At 45.7% G+C, this 19756-nt stretch overlaps 2 protein-coding genes across 3 annotated transcripts; both read left to right on the top strand.

The window, feature by feature from the left end:
• The first annotated feature begins 5215 nt into the window (after positions 1 to 5215).
• Positions 5216 to 6358, top strand: LOC136481091 (disease resistance protein Pik-2-like). Its single transcript, XM_066478464.1, has one exon. The coding sequence runs from the start codon at positions 5216 to 5218 to the stop codon at positions 6356 to 6358; it is 1143 nt and encodes a 380-aa protein (XP_066334561.1).
• A 10802-nt stretch (positions 6359 to 17160) lies between these two features.
• On the top strand, positions 17161 to 19526 carry LOC136483104 (WEB family protein At5g55860-like). 2 transcript variants are annotated; one of them, XM_066480208.1, is made up of 7 exons: positions 17161 to 17379; positions 17461 to 17562; positions 17671 to 17734; positions 18156 to 18549; positions 18634 to 18856; positions 18934 to 19019; positions 19095 to 19526. In XM_066480208.1, the coding sequence occupies exons 2-7, from the start codon at positions 17499 to 17501 to the stop codon at positions 19476 to 19478; spliced, it is 1215 nt and encodes a 404-aa protein (XP_066336305.1). In that variant the 5' UTR covers positions 17161 to 17379; positions 17461 to 17498; the 3' UTR covers positions 19479 to 19526. The 2 variants fall into 2 exon arrangements, with proteins under 2 accessions (XP_066336305.1, XP_066336304.1); XM_066480207.1 differs by having other exon boundaries at positions 18934 to 19526.
• Positions 19527 to 19756: the final 230 nt, after the last annotated feature.

Consider the following 19756-nt stretch of genomic DNA (forward strand, 5'->3'; position numbering starts at 1 on the left):
CCTTGCTGGATCATGCCTTCCATGATGATTAGTGACATAGAACCTAAATGCCTGTTCGAATTATTTTAGCAAATACAACTTTTTAGTATCAAAAAGTGAACGTTACAAGTATGTATACAAACATATAAGCTAATGAGGATTGTCGATATGTATACGTCTTGAGAATCGATATGAAGTCTTTGTATGTCACCGTGTCCTTATCTAATGAATCAAAGACCCATGCCATGCTCCTCCCGACATCGACGGCTATACAAATCCAGTGGTTGCTGCGTGGATTTAATCATAGAACTAGATAAGCCCTTTTGCATCGAATGAAATGTATCGAATAAAGCTTTAAGTATAGAGTTGAGCTTACTCGAAGTTGTATGGTATCCATATAGTAGAGTGGTGTTGGAGATTTTTGAAAGCCAAGGCAATGTATGCCGCAACCTTAAGGGACTCTTCCCTTAGCTTCGCACTACGGATGCGCTCTTTCTCCCGAAGAGTCTTTGCAGCTGTTAGCTCTTTGGCATCCAGTGTCCACCGTTTAGGGTAATTAAAATTTGTTTGGGCTATAGCTTGAGGGTCTACATACCCGGCTTTCACATTTGGCATTTGTTTGACAATGTGCACTTGCATTCTACAAATCACAGCATGGGTTAGTTACAACATAATTCAAAGATTACATTCATATCATATCAGGAGGACAATGACTTACAGGCACCACGTGCGAATTAGATTCATCTCCATTTCTCCCAGGTGAAAGCATGTGTGCATGTCATTGAAGTCAAAGACAATTTTCCCGGCTGGGCTTCCAAATGTGCCGGTGGGAAAGCATGCTTGTATGATATCTATGCTCGTTGGGAGAACACGTAAGTACCAATCATGGAACCTTCTCATTCCAAGTGGTAGGCGCTGGATGTCCCGGTTTGGTAGGAAGGGCTTGCCTCTTTCATATTTTTTCGGGCAATCCTTTGACCATTCGATGGCATCAACATTTGGATACTGCTTTGCAATTTGGTGGAGTTTGCTACTGACGGCCTCCTCAGAACCCCGTGATGGGACTTTTTTAACTTGGTTTTCAGGCTTGAACTGATCATGGGAATACCACTTGGACACCGACGAGACGTCTTTGATCAGAACATAAACTGGCCTTATGTTGATTGGAATCTTCTTTCGGAGTTCCCATTCAGGCACGTCCTCATCTTCTTATGCATCACCTTCTTCAGGAGACACTCGTTGTTCATGTATCGGTTGTGCTTGTTGAGAAGACTGTGGCATCTCATGATGCACTTGCCCGGTACGAACTGGAGAAGGTTGTGGCATCTCATCAGGCATATGCTCGATAGGAGGCGGGGAAGAATGTGGCATCTCAGGAATGTGGGGGTTACGAGACGGTGAAAATATCTCCCCGTCCTCAACAACTCGCTCCAAATTTGGGAGAGGGAGAGGCGGCGAAGAAGCAGTCAATATAATGTCCTGTTTGTGCCAGAGGATGAACTGCCCCATAACGTCTCCGAGTAACACCAGCCCCTCGGGAGTTGCGTAGTCTATCCTCCACTGCATGAACTCGGGCTTCACTGTATGCACCTCGACCCTAGTGTATTCCAACGGTATCTTATTATTGTGGTGTAAGCCACCTGGAGGATGTGCCACACCCGTTGCCACCTCCATCACAATGTTATGCCGGCCGCTGAGAAACACCAAGGTGCAACTAGTAGGTTCCCGTATGAGATCGACTGGGGTTGTGGCTGCAGTGGAACCTTGGCTGCTAGGAACTTTTGGAGGGCTGCCAACTAATGCCAGTTCTCCCGGCGGCGTCACTAATATACGTGGCTCCGTAGACATTCCTTGCTCCTCTAGCGCCTTCACAACTAGAGCCTTCACTTGGAGCTCAAGACTAGTCTCCCGGTCTCGGCCATGTTTCTTGTACATGTGCCTGTCCTCTTCGAATCCTTGCTTCCAGGTCATCCTTTTCCCTAGCCCCCTGGTGCGGCCTATGTGCTCCTTGTTTCCCAAGCCAAGGCTAAGCTCGTCCCTCTCTCTGGAAGGATTGAATGAGCCCGTCTCTTTGTCTTCAGCATATTTCAGTATCCTTGATACCGCCTCTTGGGTCTCCGGCTTATCAAACTTAAGATTACTGCCGAATGGTTCTGTACTCCTCGCATATATCCAGTTCCTTGAGCGTACCTTCAAGTTCATCACATCGATATTCCCAGCAGCTACGGCCTCTTCATCCATCTTCCTAAATTGCTCTTTCTTGGCATAGTAGCCACCGGGGCCTAGATGATGGTGGTGTTTGTTCCTCTTCGCCAGCTCGGTGTTATGGGCACTGAGCTCCAATGCCTCCGCTGAAGTCTTCTGAGCCACGAGCTCCTCCCATTGATTAGGAGTTATTTTGCCAAACTCATTGAAGGGAGTTAACCCCTTTTGGATATACTTCGTGTTGAGCTCCGACCTCCAACGTCGAAATGACTCTCCCATCATCCTGATAGCATTTTTTTACCAATTCGTGCTTACCCTCTGGAAATCTAAAATTGACCTTTAGATGCCTATCCCATAGTGCATTCTTTATGTTCTATGGTACCTCTTTCCAGTTAGGGATTGCTGGGTTCAATTTATCTCTTACTAGGGCCCCGATCGCATTACGGAATCATCCTCATAATTCCTTCGGCTCAAGGATCTCCCCTACTGGCCCAACCTCCGTTATCACATAGCAAGCCTTATCTGGATATAGATTTCCTTTTCTATCCCCTCGTTTCCTCTTAGGCTTGGTAGTCGTGGTTGTGTCTTGAGTTAGTTGAGCAGAGCCATCGTGATCCGTCTCTGTGGTTGTTGCCTCTGCTCTCCTTTCCTCTACTCCGTCTTGTCCAGTGAGATGTCGCGGACGTCGACGTCGTCTTTTCTGAGTTTCAGGAGGGACCTGTATATAGGACAGGTCAAAGTGTTAGCAGAGGTAACACAGCCAAAGCTTTAGCAAAATTTACATGCTAAGGCTTCTTCCCTATCTCCTCGTTTGAGTCAAAATCCTTGTCCAAATCTTCCTCCGTTGGCCTCCTTCTTGCTTCAGGTGGGAAAGGATCCTCGAGACTTTCATATCCCTCTTCTAACTCATCATCCTCTTCTTCTTCGCCTTCAGCAGCCTCTCCTTCGGGGCCTTCCTCCTCGTCACACTCCTCCAGAGTAAGCATCACTTCTAGATCCTTTTCTACCTCGTTATCGAACTGTTCCTGAGTAAGCTGGTCCTCTAGTGCTTGCTCCTCAAGGGTTGGCTGCTCATCATGCTCGGGGCATCGAGCTGCACTATCTGTTGTCCGCGACATTATTTCGCGCTTTGTTCTAAAAGATGCAAGAAAGTGTGCTTTAGGTACGCGAGAAGGTATAAGAAATCAAAAAGGTCTATAAATCAAAGTAGTCCTATAAAACAACAATATAAAAAACGAGAAGTAGCAGTGGTAGAGGCCTCAGAAACATGTCAATCATCATTTGATCTTGAACTTGGAGCATCAAGGCATCATAACAGAGAAGAGAGGAGAAGGTAATGTAGGGGCGGCTGCTAATGATGCCAAGTTCCTCACAAGTTCTTGATCATTAGCTCATATTCCATATAATGTATGGACTTAGACAATTTCATCATCGGCAAAACAAAGGAGAGGAGAGGAGAGATTTGGCAAAAAAAAAAGCAATAGCTGCTTAACAAACATAGAGAGGAAAAGGTGTAAAAAAAAGCAGCTGCTGCTTCCCAAACATAGAGGATAGGAAAGGCGGCAAAAATAGAGGAGAGGGGAGATTTGGCAAAAAAAAGCAGGTGCTGCTTCCCAAAAAAGCAACAGCTGCCATACTGACTTTGCTCGATCACACATGAACATCATATGCTTAATATCTTCTGAACCTAATAGGCAGATTGGACAATCAGAAGTAGTAGACAGTAGTAGTAGGGAAGTAGTAGAATTAGTTGACAGAAGTACAAGTAGTTGATAGAAGACAGAAGTAGAAGTAGTAAACAGTAGTATTAGGGAAGTGGTAGAGTAGTAGTAGAAGTAGCAAAAGCTGCTTAGGAGAGGAGAGGAGTAGAGTGGAGTAGAGGAGAGTAGAGTAGTAGAGTAGTAGTAGGAGTAGCAAGTAGTAGTAATAGGAGTTGTAGGAGACCAGCCAGTAGCCATGCAGCCAGTAGTTGATAGAAGACAGAAGTAGAAGTAGTAAACAGTAGTATTAGGGAAGTAGTAGAGTAGTAGTAGAAGTAGCAAAAGCTGCTTAGGAGAGGAGAGGAGTAGAGTGGAGTAGAGGAGAGTATAGTAGTAGAGTAGTAGTAGGAGTAGCAAGTAGTAGTAATAGGAGTTGTAGGAGACCAACCAGCAGCCAGTAGCCACTGGTACCAGCCAGCAGCCAGCAGTCAGCAAGCCCGATACTGCCTAATAAGTAGAGTAGTAGTAGGAGCCAGGAGCCAGCAGCCAGCAAGCCCGATTACAGCCAGCCAACAGCATTCAGGTACCAGGTAGATCACAACATTAGGTAGATCACAGCATCAAGTAGTTCACATTCAGAAAATAGCACTGAAATTGAAACTGAAATGAGCACTAAAACTGAACTGAAATGAGCACTAAAACTGAACTGAAATGAGCACTAAAACTGAACTGAAATGAGCACTGAAACTTAACTGAAATGAGCACTGACACTTAGCTGAAATAACCACTATCCGGTTTTTAGAAATTTAATAGTACTGACAGCAGCTAGATAAAATTTAATAGTACTGACAGCCACTATCCAGGTCATAGGCTTAGCTAGATAAAATTTACTAATGGAATGCATCTATGCTGTCTAATACTCACATCGACCTAGGTACCAGAGAAGCAAAGACACATGATCTGCTATGCCCTATTGTGCCATCTTCGATAGCTTAAGGCTCAGTTTAGACAAGTGAGAAGCAAATGACTCATTTGGACTAAAAACTTCACCTATGCTATCTGAAATATATGTTTTTTTGCATCTGCATTATATATGCTCTTGTATTGTAACAAATATCACTAATAGCAAACAGTAGACTAAAGATGATGAGTACATATTCAAAAAAGAAAGAACGATCACTACAAGCTGAACTGCAGTAAAATTAGCAAGAGATGAAAAAGAATCCATATATGCCCAAAACTAGAATATCCACACATGCAAAGCCTTTTAACTAAAGCATGACCCTTCTAGTTCAAAAGGCAAAAAAGAGTTATTTGCTTCATGGACAGGGATGCATGAGCTCTGGGGAGACAATGACATATGGGATGAAAAAACATGGGAAGTCATTAAAAATGCTTTCGTGGACAGTAATCCTAGAAGTAGAATAATTGCAACCACTCGCAATTCTAAAGTCTCTGAAGAAATTGGCAAAGTTTATAGAATGGAAAAGCTTCCAGAAAGCCAGTCAAGAAAACTATTATATACAAGAACATTTGTCGCAGAAGAAAAATGGCCAGGGAACAATGATGAATTGGCTGTGGTATCTCAAAAAATACTGCATAGATGTGATGGTGTACCACTAGCTATTATTACAATAGGCAGTTTGTTGGCTGGGAAACAAATAGAGGAGTGGTCCAATGTGTATGACTCAGTTGGTTTTGGCAATGGAGATGACCGACATGTTAACAATATGAAGAAGATATTATCTTTCAGCTACTACGATCTACCCTGTCATCTAAGGACATGCATGTTGTATCTAACTGTGTATCCAGAAGGTTCTAGGATCAACAATGGTGAATTAATTTACAGGTGGATAGCTGAAGGTCTAGTCCAGACAGAAGAAGGAAAAGAGCCTTTTAAGGTAGGAGAAAGCTACTTCCTTGAGCTCATAAACAGAGGCATGATCCAACCAGTGGAGCACTATGGTTTTTTAAATGGTTGTCGTGTCCGTGACATGGTACTTCATATGATTCGTGATCTGTCCCGGGATGAAAACTTTTTTGCTGTGCAGGATAGTAAATGGTCACAAGGAAGTGATGTCCGTCGACTAGCCTTGCACCGGGTAGAACATATTGAAGTTAATGATAGAGACGTGCCAAAACTGAGATCATTTAATGCCATATGGTGCGTTACAGACAACATCCCCCCTGTTTCGAGATTTAAATTGCTGCGTGTGTTGTCTCTAGTGGGTTGTCGTCCTCTGGAAGGTCATCTTGATACAGAGTTTCTGGGGAAGTTACTTAATCTGAGGTACCTTGAGCTATTGGATACACCTATCCGTGAGCTTTCTAAAGAAATAGGGCATCTTAAGTTTCTGCAGACACTGGGGTTAACTGGAACTGGGGTAGAAGAACTACCGACGAGTATGAAGCAGCTTACAAAATTAATGTGCCTACTTGCTGATGACAAGACGAGAGTGCCGGATTGGATCTGAGAGCTGACGTCCTTAGCAGAGCTGTCGATGCAGGGTGCTGATGGAGACAGGTGCTTAATCAAGGATTTGGGCAAGCTAAGAAACCTCAGGACGCTCTTCATAGGAATAACTCTGCAGGACGAAGGAGAGGTGCGGGGATTTCTAGAGGCCGAGTAATCTGGAAAAGATAGAAGTTATATTACCTGCGGGTCGCCGGGGGTCGGCTAGCGGGGGAGGACGCCGGGGGTCGGCGCGGCGCGCGGGGGCGGGAGCCGGGGACCGGGTGCGGGTGTCGGCGTGCGGGGGCGGGCGCCGGGGGCCGGGCGCGGGACGCCGGGGGTCGGCGCGCGGGGGCGGGCGCCGGGGACCGGGTGCGGGTGTCGGCGGGCATGGGAGCGGTGGAAACCCTAGGCAGCCTGACGGCGTCGGAGGAAGAAGACAGCGCCCAGACGATGACTCCCGTGCGCTTCCCTCCTATTTATACTAGGTACCATTTGTAGGGGTGGTTCCTGATCCAGGCGCCCCTACAAATGCATTTGTAGGGGCAGTTCCTGATCCAGCCGTCCCTACAAATGAATTTTTATGGGCGGTTCCTGATCCAACCGCCTCTACAAATATTTTTTTAAATTATAAATTCTATATTTTTTATATCATAAAAACACAAAGTAATATAAAAAAATTGTGTATATACACAAATATAATATTTTTTATTATTCTATATATGAAGAAATATATATATAAACAATTGTAGTCAAAACAATATAGAAAACAAAAAAAAACAAAAATTAAAAATTTGAATTTTAAAACTTCGAATACAATTTTATGACGTTAAATGAAATAAAATGAAAATATTGTAAACATAAAAGTTGTATAACTCATCAACATGTACAACTTTTATTTTGGTCATCTTGTCATGTGACTTTGTTTGAACGATTCAAATTTTGAAATTCAAATAATTTCAACTTGAAACAATATTTTGAAAGAGTAAATGATTTCACATGAAAAACTCATGAATACCAAAGTTGTAGAACTCATCAATATCTACAACTTTTATTTTGGTCACTTTTTCATGTGACAAAGTATTAGTAAACATTGTTCATAAATTCACATGACTCATAGTTTCATGAACTATACGAGAAACATGTTATTTGTGAACAATGTTTACTATCACTTTGTCAGATAAAGAATTGATCAAAATAAATGTTATAGATCTTGATGAGTTATACAACTTTGGTATTCATCACTTTTTCAGCTCAAAAATATTTAGTGGTTGAAAATCTCGTTTGAACTTGTCATTTTTTTAAATTTAAAAATTTAAAGTGCTCAAACTTTGACAAATGAAATTTTGTAGTAATAAAGTGGATATTCAAATAGAGTCATCTGGATGTTGCAAAGGGTAGTCTCACACACATACATAAAATGTAGTCTCATACACATACAATAATATGTAGTCTTACACACGTACATAAATATATAGTCTCACACGCATGCATAAATGAAGTCTTACAAACACACACTTACACAATTACTCCACGTTCAACAACTAGCTAGCCCGCTGTAATGACTTTCCCTTTGACACCTTTTCGTTCCCATGGCATTATGTCTTTGGGGAGGTTCTTTTCCACAACACTGATCTTCTTAGGAAAGTCTGTGAATAGCGGCATCTCATCGTACTTATTGTAAGCTTCAACATCATCCACGCCATCGACTCCAATAATGTGTTGTTTCCCGGAGGCAACCACATGTTTTGTCTTCTTCTTCGTGGGGAGGTTACTTTGTGGGTCAGACATATAGAAAACATGTGCGACACGTGAAGCGAGCACCCAAGGGTCATCTTGGTAGCCTAGATTCTCGAGGTTTAGGACTCTCAATCCGATCTCGTTCAGTTGGTGTTGTTTGATCCAGCGGCATCGAAATAGGGCCACCGTTATATCCCTTCCATAGTCAAGTTCCCATATCTCTTCAATGATGCCAAAGTATTGGATCTTTCGCCCTAATCCATCGAGAGCCTCTATTCAAACGCCGCTGTTTTGGTTCACATATTTACTATCCTTTGCGTGGGTATAGTACGTGTACCCATTGATGTCATAAGCATTCCAAGATGTCACTTGTCTCGATGGCCCCTCCGCCAACCTACTGATGGTAATAGAGTCTATGGTTTCTTCAGGCCGTATGTTTTGGTCCTTCAACCATGTAGTTAGTCGTTGCTTGTGCTGTTTCATGACCCAATCATCCGAACGGCCATTTCTCTCCGCCATAATGATAGCCAAGTGTTCATCAATATACGGTTGCATCAGTTGTGTACTCTGCAAGACACTATAATGCGCCTGACTCACCTCTTTGTAATCATGGTCGATGAACACTTTTCTACCACTGGTGCCCTTCCCAGCCAGCCTACCCTTGTGACGAGAATCGGGTTTACCAATCCCTTTCTGTACTTTTAGGCACTCTTGACAGCACTCGACGACTTCTTCAGTACTGTAACCCTCTATCATGGAGCCCTCTGGGTATACTCGATTATGCACGTATCGACTTAAAACCGACATGAACCGCTCATATGACCACATTTCATGCAAGTAGCAAGGGCCGAGCGCCTGTATCTGATGAACCATGTGAATCATGAGATGTGGCATTATATCAAAAAAAGCAGGAGGTAAACACATCTCCAGTTGGTTTTGTGTCTCCACCACAAATTCATGTAGGTCACTCAACTCTTCCTTGCCAATCGTCTTCTGTGAGATCTTCGAAAAGAAGTAGCACATGCGGGTGATGGCCATTTTCAAGAACTCTGGCTTTATAGCCCCGATTGCAATAGGTAGAAACACTGTCAGCATCACATGGCAATCGTGAGCCTTGCAGTGTGTTATTGACAAGTCCTTCATCGACACTAGCTTCTTCACATTTGCTGAAAACCCAGTCGGGACTTTGATCCCCCTCAGGAAAGTGCATATAGCTCTCTTCTCGTCTGGTGTTAGGTTGAAGCACGCCGCGGGCAGAGTGTATTTTCCATTAACCTCAGGTACCGGGTGAAGCTGTGGCATCACGTTTAGCTGCACCATGTCTTTCCGTGCTTTCAGACCATCCTTTGACTTGCCTGTGTCCATCAAGATAGCAATGAGACTCTCAAAGACATTCTTCTGCACGTGCATAGCATCAATGGCATGGGGGACCTCCAAGTCTGGCCAATAAGGCAGATACTGAAAGAAGATCGATTGTTTCTTGAAAGGTACGCCTTCGACAGGAGGTGTGCTTCTATCTCTGTTGGTCCCATCCAGATTCTTCTTTCCATAGACGACGCGTATGTTTTTCACCATTCTGTACACATGTTCTCCGTTATGACGTCTCTCCGGAGGGGGTTCAATCTCTGGGACGTTGTCATAAAATCTAAAGAACAATTTGCTGCGGTACTTGTGACTCTTTAAGAAGCATCGGTTCCTTAGGTAAACTATCTTCTTGGATGCATCCAGGTACACCCATGTAGTGCCATCCAAGCAAACCAAGCATCCTGTCTTCCCTTTAATCTGTCCAGACAAAGCAAACAGCGCGGGGTAATCATTGGTAGTAACAAATATTATTGCTCTACATATGAAGTCTCTTCTGACACAACCATGTTGGGATATTGTACATGGTCAAGATCACTGGCCATGTGTTGTGGTTGCTCATCCTCTCATTGAAGGGATTCATTCCATTGGTGCTCAGGCCAAACCGTACATTCCTTGGGTCATCGCTGAATTCTTTGTGCTTCTCATCAAACCTTTGCCACTGACTACAATTAGCCAGGTGTGCAATCTTATCATCATCCACCTTGCGCTCATCATCCCACCATGTCATGAGTGCGGCTTCTTTAGGGTTTAGGAACATACGTCTCAAGCGGTCGGTCACTGGCAGGTACCACATTACCAGGGCAGGAATTCTTCTCTGCTTTGCATCGTTGCCTAATGGAGTGTCCTCTGGGGGCTGAGATTCTTGTACCACCTTTTTTGTACCCTTCTTATTCCTCTTTTTCCCCGTGGATGGTTCGTCCCCACCGTAAAGGTCATTGTTCTTGTACTGGCTGGCCCCACACTAGGGACATTTATCCAATGACTTGAACGTTTCGCCACGAAAAAGTATACAGTGGTTGGGGCATGCATGTATTTTTTCAACCCCCATTGTCAATGGACTTATGACCTTCTTCGCTTGGTACGTGTTGGCAGGAACTGAGTTTGGTTGTGGCAGCACCCATGACAGGAGATGCAATAGATCATTGAAACTACAGTCTGACCAGCCATACTTAGCCTTCAGGATGAGTAGCTCAAGCACAAAATGTAGTAATGTCCAATGTGTCGGACAACCCTTTTCAACACCATACACAGTCTCCTTCGATGCTTTTGTCACTCTTTCCAAATTTTCTAGACCTTTCGGGCTATTTAGTAAAATCTCTGGTCCAAGGGTTCGAATCATGTCATCTAAATCATCTTCAACTCCGACACGTGCTCCACCATCATTATTGGCACCACATTCGTCGTTACCATCCCAACCACCAGCATCACCACCTTGTTCATTGCCAAACTCAAAATCCATTCGTGCATCAAGCTCTGCTGAATATTGGGACAGGGATTCTATGGTTTCGTCGTCGTATTCCTCCTCATCCTCGTCGTTAACAATAACCGTTTCACCATGATGAATCCACACTGTGTAGTCCTCAACAAATCCTCGCATAATCAAATGTGATCTGATGATAGTCACATCTGTCCATGCCATACGGTTCTTGCAATCTTTACAGGGGCAAATAATTGTATCCTTATTCTCTTTCAATGTCGTTGCATGCTTCGTTGCGGCTTTAATAAATTTATCCACCTCTTCACGGAAACATGCCTTGAACCTTAACAAACCATACATCCAAGAGTTCCTGTACTCCATCTTTTACAACAACAACAAAACAAACATTAAAGGACTACTTATTCAGATATATATAAAAATGAATCAAAGTAATAATTATTCGAGAATAATTGTATATACCTCAGATATATATGAATATAAATCTAATATAATTACATGAAGCATACAAACACACCATGGTAGAGAAAAATTAATTAATGGCCCATTTATCCATAAATAATTAAAATACATATTTATTGATTACAATAAACAATTTCAAAGACAACAATTAGCAATAATTATACTTTACCCAATATCTTTCATACAAACCCTAGTCCAATTTTATCAAACATAAATTTACAAAAATGAAATTAATAAAAAAACCAAACCCTAGATCTAGATCACATGCACATGAAACATCCATAAAACTAACTAATGGTTCACTAAAATCAAGAAACATGGACCAAATAAGGTATGATCTTGTTTCCCTCCCTAATTTACCCTAGTACATTTAAAAGTTGGGTCTAATTTGCTCATAAATAGCTCAAGCACCATAGAAGAGAGATAAAAACAAAACTCTAATTACTCACTAACCAACCATTAAAACTTCAAAAAAAAGTTTGGAATAGCATTTTCTTACCATCTACAACCTCTCCACCAAAGGATTTGAGACCAAAACCTTCCTCCCTTAGTAGAGCAATTTTTGGGAGGTGCCCAAGGTCTCCCCACCTTTTTTTCACGGGTTGGAGTGAGTGACCCGAGGAGGAAGAAGGAGCTACATTTGTTTTATATGGGGGGCATTTGTAGGGGCGGCTGGTGATTGAGCCACCCCTATAAATCGGTGCTATAAATACGGGGCCATTTGTAGGGGCGGCTCAATCACCAACCGCCCCTACAAATACCATTTCTAGGGGCGGTTGGTAATTGAGCCGCCCCTACAAATCAGACCCCATTTTTAGGGGCGGCTCGTAACACCAGCCGCCCCTGCTGTTCCGTTTGTAGGGGCGGCTGGTGTCTGGGCACCCTAGCACGCCACTGTAGGGGCGGCTCCATCACCAGCCGCCCCTACAAAAAATTCGAACCGTTGCTAAAAATCGTTTTCTACGTAGTGGAAGTGTATGTGCTCCTCTGGGCCGGTAGCGAAGGTGAAAATACTAACTTATCCTAATTCTCTCTCTGCATCTTCTCTGAAAAGTTGCTTTACCAAATGTTTTTTTTAAAATAGCTTTAATTTCATTAATGAAGTTGCTTTATGAAACCGAAGCAAAAAAAAACTACCTAGGGTTGTTAGCTGGCTAGTTCGAGTAGGGTCCCGGCATCCTGTTCATGGGGATTTGGCCAGGACCAGCTTGGTGATCGACTCTAGGTTCTTAGCGGTCGATCCGTATAGTTCTCGGGTCCGTTCAAGTGGTCCTGATGGCTATGCGCCTTTCTTCGAGGTAAAACCATGGATCATGACTGGCCGAGACTCAAACGTGAGCTGGGATGCCTGTGGAGCTCATGCACTTGGGTACTGGCTGCTTGTGGGCCCATCCCTTACCATCCCCTATTCTAAGGGTGCCCGGTGCGGTTGTTGAACACGTTGATGGGCCAGTCCTTTGAACTCCTAGGGCCGGGCGGGCCATGGAGGTGTTTTTGATCCATATCCCTCTTACTTGTGATGAGTCATGGCCTGTCTAGAAAGGCAAAATGTCTGGCGAGCTTTCTGAGGGAACAGATAGAGATTGCGTGCGCACTTCCCACTGCAGGACGTTGTTGCAGATAGTGGTAGGCGCAGAGATCTAGGCGAACGGTTGGTTTCCACGCATCCGTCGCCCCTATAATAGCAAAGGGTTCGCCCCCAGGTTTCTATACCTTGCCTCTTTGCCTCTGCAGCCATGCCCGCAGCCACCAATCGCCTAGGGTTCCCCATCTCTGTATCCCCGCCGGTGTTGAGCCCGCATCCAACCGTCCCCACCTCCAATTGATCCGTGGTGCCACTCCAACATTACCTTCTAGCGCATGGAAGGTCTCATTCATCGCGGTCTTCTCTGTGCATGGAGCTCGATCGAGGAGCGGCTACTGCCCGACGAGGAGGAGCTATCGTCATTGCCCGATGGCTATGTGGTGTCATTCGCCCACTTCCATGACTGTGGGTTCATGACCCCCGCCCACAAATTTCTTCGGGGGCTACTTCATTACTACAAGATCGAGTTGCAGCACCTCAATCCCAACGAGATCTAGCATATGGCGGCGTTCGTCGCCTTGTGCGAGGGATTCCTAGGGATCAGCCCCCACTTCGATCTATGGAGGCACTTCTTTGCCGTCACCCTCCAGAAGAAGAGGGAGAAGAGCGGCAGGCAGGAGCTGCCCACGCCGATGGGGTGCACCAGCATCCACCTCCGGAACAACAGGGTCGGTGAGTGTCGATGTTTTACCACCGATAGCCTGCCACGGGGGTACCCGGGGCAGTATGTTCGGGCTTCGGCGTATGCCGAACTCGATGGTTAACGCAAGACACAGTCGATTTATTCTGGTTCAGGCCCTCGATCGTAGATCGAGTAATAACCTTACGTCCAGTCGGCTTTAGCCTTTGCGTTGGATTGATTGTCAAGGGTTGTGTCGTACAATTGTTGTCTATGTGTGTGTTAGCTGCCGATCTAGGGACCCCTGCCCTCCTTTATATAGTTCAGGAGAGGCGGGAGTCCTAGTCGGTTACAAAGTAGAGATCCTAGTAGGATTACGTGTAACTAGTCCTAATAGGATTACATGTAGGAAATCCTAGTTGGACTAGGTCTTCTTTTTTCTTCTCCGTGGGGAACCTTATGGGTCCCGCATCGACAAGCCCCCGAGCATTTCATGATTGAGCTTCAAGGGCCGGGTTGTTTGTAGACTTGTTCCGGGTTCTTTCTTGAAGTGAAGTCTTGAGATGGTCTTCTTCGTCTTTTCTCCAGCTGATGTGCACTTTTGAATAAAAGTGCACTCAGTGAGTGCAGCCCCCGAGCCTCTTGCTTGTTGGGACAAGAAGCCAGAGGGTCCCTTTAGTCTTCTTGGTTGCTCTGAGTTCTTTTTGGGTGGGTGCAATTTTTCGTAAAAATTGCACTCACTGAGTGTAGCCCCCGAGCCTCTTGCTTTTGCTTGCAAAAGTTGGAGGGTCCAGATTCTTGTCTTCAAAAAAATTTTTGGGGGTTATGTATGCCGCAGCCCCCGAGCCTTCTCCGAGTACTTTTCTTTAGAATAGAAATCGGATGAAGGGTCTTGATGTGTTGTCTTTGTTGTAGTCTTGAGTACTTGAGCCCCCGAGCTTAGTGTTTGACTAAGCCGTGATGCTCTTCCGAGTTGTTTTTATTCATCCATGTCATTTCTAGACTTCTCTGGCTCTTGATGTACCTCTTCCAGGTTGTTTGCACTTTGTCTAGGTTCTTTCTGAACTTGTACGTACCTTATCCGGGTTGTTTTCTGATTTGACTAAGTCGTGATGCTCTTCCGAGTTGTTTTTACTCATCCAGGTCGTTTTCTAGACTTCTCTGGTTCTTGATGTACCTCTTCCAGGTTTTTTGCACTTCGTCTAGGTTCTTTCTGAACTTGTACGTACCTTATCCGGGTTGTTTTCTGATCAATCCAAGTTCTTTTTTGTCTTGATTTCTGTTCTCAACTTATCTGAGTCGTTTTTCTTCAATCCGGGTTCTTTTTTTTTTTTTTTTTTTTTGAGCGTATAACCGTGTTGTTTTGTTCTGGAAGGAATCGGATGCGAGGTGTTGGTGTATTCTTTTGATAGTCTGCTGTTGTCAGATGTAGTTGTGTGGTGGTGGTTGAGTGTAAATGCCTTTTGTTCACGGGTTGTACTGTGCTGGTATATTCTTCCGAATATGCTCGTCTTCGAGTACTGTTTCTTCTCGCCTGAGTCATCCATTATTGAGTCCTGTCCTTTCACTGTGTCCTTTGTTGGGTTTATTTCGTTGGTACCCTTGGTCCATGTGCGCCGATCCTTTGGCCTATAAGTACTGTCCCGGAGTGCTTGCTTGCATCCATTGGCCATTCTGTTGAAAACTTCTTGGTTGTGAACATGGTAGTTTGTGAAGTAGAGCAGCCCCCGGGCGTATTTTGTAGTTCCTGTGTGTCTTGTCGTAGCTGGAGGAAGTCTTGTGATAGGGATTAGAGGTAGGCTAATCCCGCGACAGCATTGTGCCAGGATGTACGTGGTGGTAGTTGGAGGAAGTCTTGTGATGTGGGCTTTGTTCCTTCATCCGGCAGTTCTGGGTTGATCCTCGTCGCCTGTCTTGAGACCGTCCGGTGCAGATCAACGCCATATCCAGCATCACATCGGTCTTGGGTAGACAGATGCCCGCCGGCCTTCTCTGCTCCATGTTGCCCTGCCGTGCTGCCGACTTCCGCCTTGGATGCACTGCGTTCGTCCTTTGAAGAAAACAGTGTAGCTGATGGCGGTTTGTCCTTCCGAGTAGCAATTTGGGACACGTAGTCGTTCCAGAGCTTAGTCGTGCCCGTGTTCCTCTTTGCTACTTTGCTTTTCGTGGTGCCGAGTTCGTCGGGTCTTGTAAGGTTTGTAATCTTCTATTTTTGAAGTCGCTTGTAATGTAACGAATCTTGTCTTCTTAGTTGTCTTTGACCTTTCTGTTGTGATCCCTGTCGTTCATGAGGCTATCGAGTTAGCCCTTTCTTTCTTCTCGGTTCGACGAGTTGTTCTTGTAGTTATCTGATAATCCTGCTGTGGTGTTGTGCGGATAAGTCTGAAATCTGCCCGTTGGTTTGTATCGTTGTGTGGATTCGTGCCCTCCATCGTTTTAGCTGCGTCGGTAAATGGACCGTTGCGTTTCCACGCTGCGCTTTAACGGGCCTTATGGGCCGTTTGTATCGTTGAGAAATCTATTTAAAGACCCTTTTATCTTCCTTTCCCTTGTCATCTAGCTCTTGCTTTTAAACCCTAGCTCTCAGAAACCCGCCGCCGTCATTGTCGTCATTGCCCGAGCGCCATTGTTTTAGCTTCGTCCTCCTTAGCGCCTTCTTTGCTTCCGCCAGTTCATGGGAAAGAAGAAGACCGCGAGCAAGTCTCAGGCGACCTTCGTGGACGAGGAGTCATCCCTGTCTCTGATTGAAAATCTGGAGTTTGTGGCCATGAGGGCGGCTCAGAAGGTTTGGCCTGTTCCGACGACCGGCGAAGACCAGCTGCGCGAGCTTGTTAGTGATGGCTTGATCCAAAGCAAAGTCATCGCTGAATGGAGAGTTCCGGGCGAGCATCGGGTTCCGGCTCCGGGTCCTGGTGAGATTGTCCTTTTCGTTTCTTTTGTCCGCGCCGGACTTTGTCTTCCTGCTTCCGCCTTCCCTCATCAGTTTCTTGGCTATTTCGGGGTTAGTCTGAACCATCTAACCCCCAATGCTGTTCTCCATCTTTCCGTTTTTGTTCATCTCTGTGAAGCCTTCCTTGGGATCCCTCCTTCTCTCTCTCTTTTTCGCTTTTTCTTTCGCCTGAAACCTCAACCCCGCCGTGAGGAAACCAGTGCCCTCGGCGGTTGCGGGATTCAGTTTCGCCAGGGTCTTAAAATCAAGTTTTTTGATTACGACTTGGTCGATTCTGTCAAAGATTGGCGTGCCGAGTGGTTTTACGCCGCCAATTTGATCCCTTCTCTTGTCGTTCACTCCGGATCTGGTCCCGTGGTTAATGACCGATGGGACAAGAAGCTTGAGTCACCTGCTGAGATTCAAGCGATCCAGCCACTCCTTGATAGAATTAGCATGCTGAAACAGCAAGGTTTGACCGGCTTTGGTATTGTTTCAAGTTTCCTTCGTCGCCGGGTTCAGCCCTTGAAAGAGCGGGAACATTTCGGCTTTGAGTATTCTGGGGCCGAGGATCCTTCGCGCATGGTCCCAGCCCTTGAGCTGACCGGTGAGGAGGTACTCGAGCGCCTTCAGAAGATGCTGAAAGGAGTGAGCGTCATTCCTCCTGCCGTCCCTGAGTACTCGGCCAACAACCCGCCCCCGGCTGTGAGTTGCCTATTCTCCTTTTTCTTTTTATTTGAGTTCTTTAAGTACTCTTTCTGCGTCCGTTCTTGCTTAGTTTTTCCTTGTCTTGGTGTTTTGTCTTTTTTCGTAGGTGCTTGGGCGGAACTTTGTTGATCCGATCCCCCTTGATGTTCTCCCTGCTGTGGCGGAGGCTGGGGATCGTTCAGCCGGTACTTCTGCAATTAGTAAGTCTCAAACTTTTACGGCCCTTCCTGGGGTCTCTTTCAGACTTGATGATGTATATGAAGAGTATGTTCCTCGTCTAGTCCCTCGCGGTCCTCGCAGTGTCCCGAAGAGGGGGCGAATGGACGGGTCCTCATCTGGCTTGCCTGTCTCCAAGAAGCCTCGCAAACCAAGTACTCCCTCAGGTACTCCAGTTGTTGCTAGCATGCTCTTAGGTGAGCACATTTAGTATTCTTTGTTCTTTTATTCTCATGTTTCTCTCTTGAACCGAGTACTTTTCATCCCTTTTTCAGCGGGTGCTCTGGTTTCGCTGGCTGAGGAAGAAGAGGATGATGAAGTTCCTCTCATCATGCGGCGGTGAGTCGTTTTTCATATTCTTGTCGGCTTGAATTTTTCCTCTTTGTTTTTTAATCTTAGTCTTGAACTTTTTGAAGTAATCGGAGGTCGGGTGTGAGTTCTTCCGAGGCTCTCGCGCCGACCTCTTCCGAAACTCCGGGGTCGAGTTCTTTGGTTGCTTCTGCCCCGAGCTGTACTGCTCCTTCGGTGCGGATTTCTTCCACCGCTCCAGCCCCGACTTCTTCCGCGGCTCCGCTGTCGGCTGTCCCGCTCCCGTCGCTGGGCGGCGGGGACGTCTTCGCCGTCGTGGTTCCCCCTGCGAGGCCTTCTCTTGGCTTCGCAAAGAAAAAAGTAGTCGGGTGAGTAGATTCTTGCTTCATCTTTTTGGCTTTTATCTTCCTCCCTCTGGTTCTTATTGGTGTTTCCTTTTATCACTTTTCAGTGCTTCGTCTTCTCTAATTTCTTCATCGACTTCTTCTCTGCCTCCCGTCATGCCAACAAGTTCTGAGCTTCGAGACTCACAACATTCTGTTGATGAAGTCGCGGCGGGGGCTTCAGAGCTACCTGGCGGAGTCGCGGATTTGGTCGCTCCGGAGGTAACTGTGGCCGTCGCGCCGGGTTCTTCTGGGGGTTTAGCTCCGGCTTCCCTGGAGGTTGCTCTGGTCGCTCCTGCTTCACCCCAGCCGGCTTCTTTTTCCCCTTCTCTTGCTTCCGGCGGCCCTTCGATTTCTGGTGACGTGGTGCAACAGTTTGATGCCACTCATCGGTTATCGGAGCTGACCGCAGCCTGGGGGAGCTTGTCGACCCTTGCGTCTTCTTTTGGTGAGAAACTTCAGGTAGGTTTTATTGCTATTTCTTTTTGCGTGTTTGTTTCTCTTTTACCCTTACGTCTTGTCTCTCTTTGCCTCTTTTTTGCTCAGTCTTTCTCTCGCGATCATTCTGGCTTCTTCTTCTCATCTGAGAATGAGAGGAAGCTGTCTTCGGAGGTGGACGCTCTGAAAGCCGATCTTGACCTCCTCCGGGCTGAGTTGGAGACGGAGCGCCAAGTGCATCAGAAAGAGGAGAAAACCCTTCGCGCCCGGGTAGTGGAGACGGAGAAGCAGAGAGATGCTGCAGTGGAGTCTGCGAAGAATGAATGCAAAGGTGCCGTGGGTTCTGCCTGTTTCTTCTTGTATTTTGACTTGTTTTCCTGCTGACTTGTTCTTGGGTGTCTTGCCTAGCTCTCCGAGTTGAGAAGCAGAAGCTCTCGGAGGGTATTGAAGAAATGAAAGCTCTTGTCCGTTCTAGTCATAATAAAGCTGAGGAGGTAATAACTCATGCTGAGGAAGAACTTGCCCTTGCTAGGTTGATTAGGCGCGGAGCTGACAGAGATCTTGTGCAGGCCCAAAAAACTATTGAAAACTTGTCCGGGAAGCTGGCGACGGCTACTGAGAATTGGAATGCTTTGTGGAAATCTTTTCGTTCAGTAGCCGATGTCCTTCGGACTCCGGCGGATGACGGGCAATCTTGGGCGCAGTTCATTCCCCGGATTCCGACTCGTTTCCAAGAGTTCGCGAAGAGGTGTGCCCAAGTTTGTACCAAGAATGTGCTGGCCCAGGTCCGGGTCCTTGCTCCAGAGGCGCCCCTCTCCAAGATAGCGGAAGAAGCTGAAAGCCAAGAATATCTCGACGCCGTTGAAAAGATGGAGCCTGAAGTCGAAGATCTGGCCAGTAGAGTTGTAGATAGTCTAAGTATTGATATTTCTTTTTCTGATGACAATGCCTGACTCAATTGAGCGTTCTCTTGTAATATTGCACTCCTTTTTAAATGAAGATTCTTTATTTTGTTGATGTATTCTTTGCCTGGGTGCGGTTGAAGTTATTTGACTTGCTGAGTACTTTGTCCTGTTCCTGTCTCTGCTTCGTAAAATAACTCTGCGCGTTATTCTGACGAAGCCTCTCGACTTGTCGAGTACTTTTCTTTTCTTTCTCCCTTGTGATGCGTCGAGTGCTTTGCATTAACGACCTTTCGCCTGCGCTATGTGAAATGACTCCTCGCCTGCGC

Source organism: Miscanthus floridulus, chromosome 9, assembly GCF_019320115.1.
Source record: "Miscanthus floridulus cultivar M001 chromosome 9, ASM1932011v1, whole genome shotgun sequence".
NCBI classification, from domain to species: Eukaryota; Viridiplantae; Streptophyta; class Magnoliopsida; order Poales; family Poaceae; genus Miscanthus; species Miscanthus floridulus.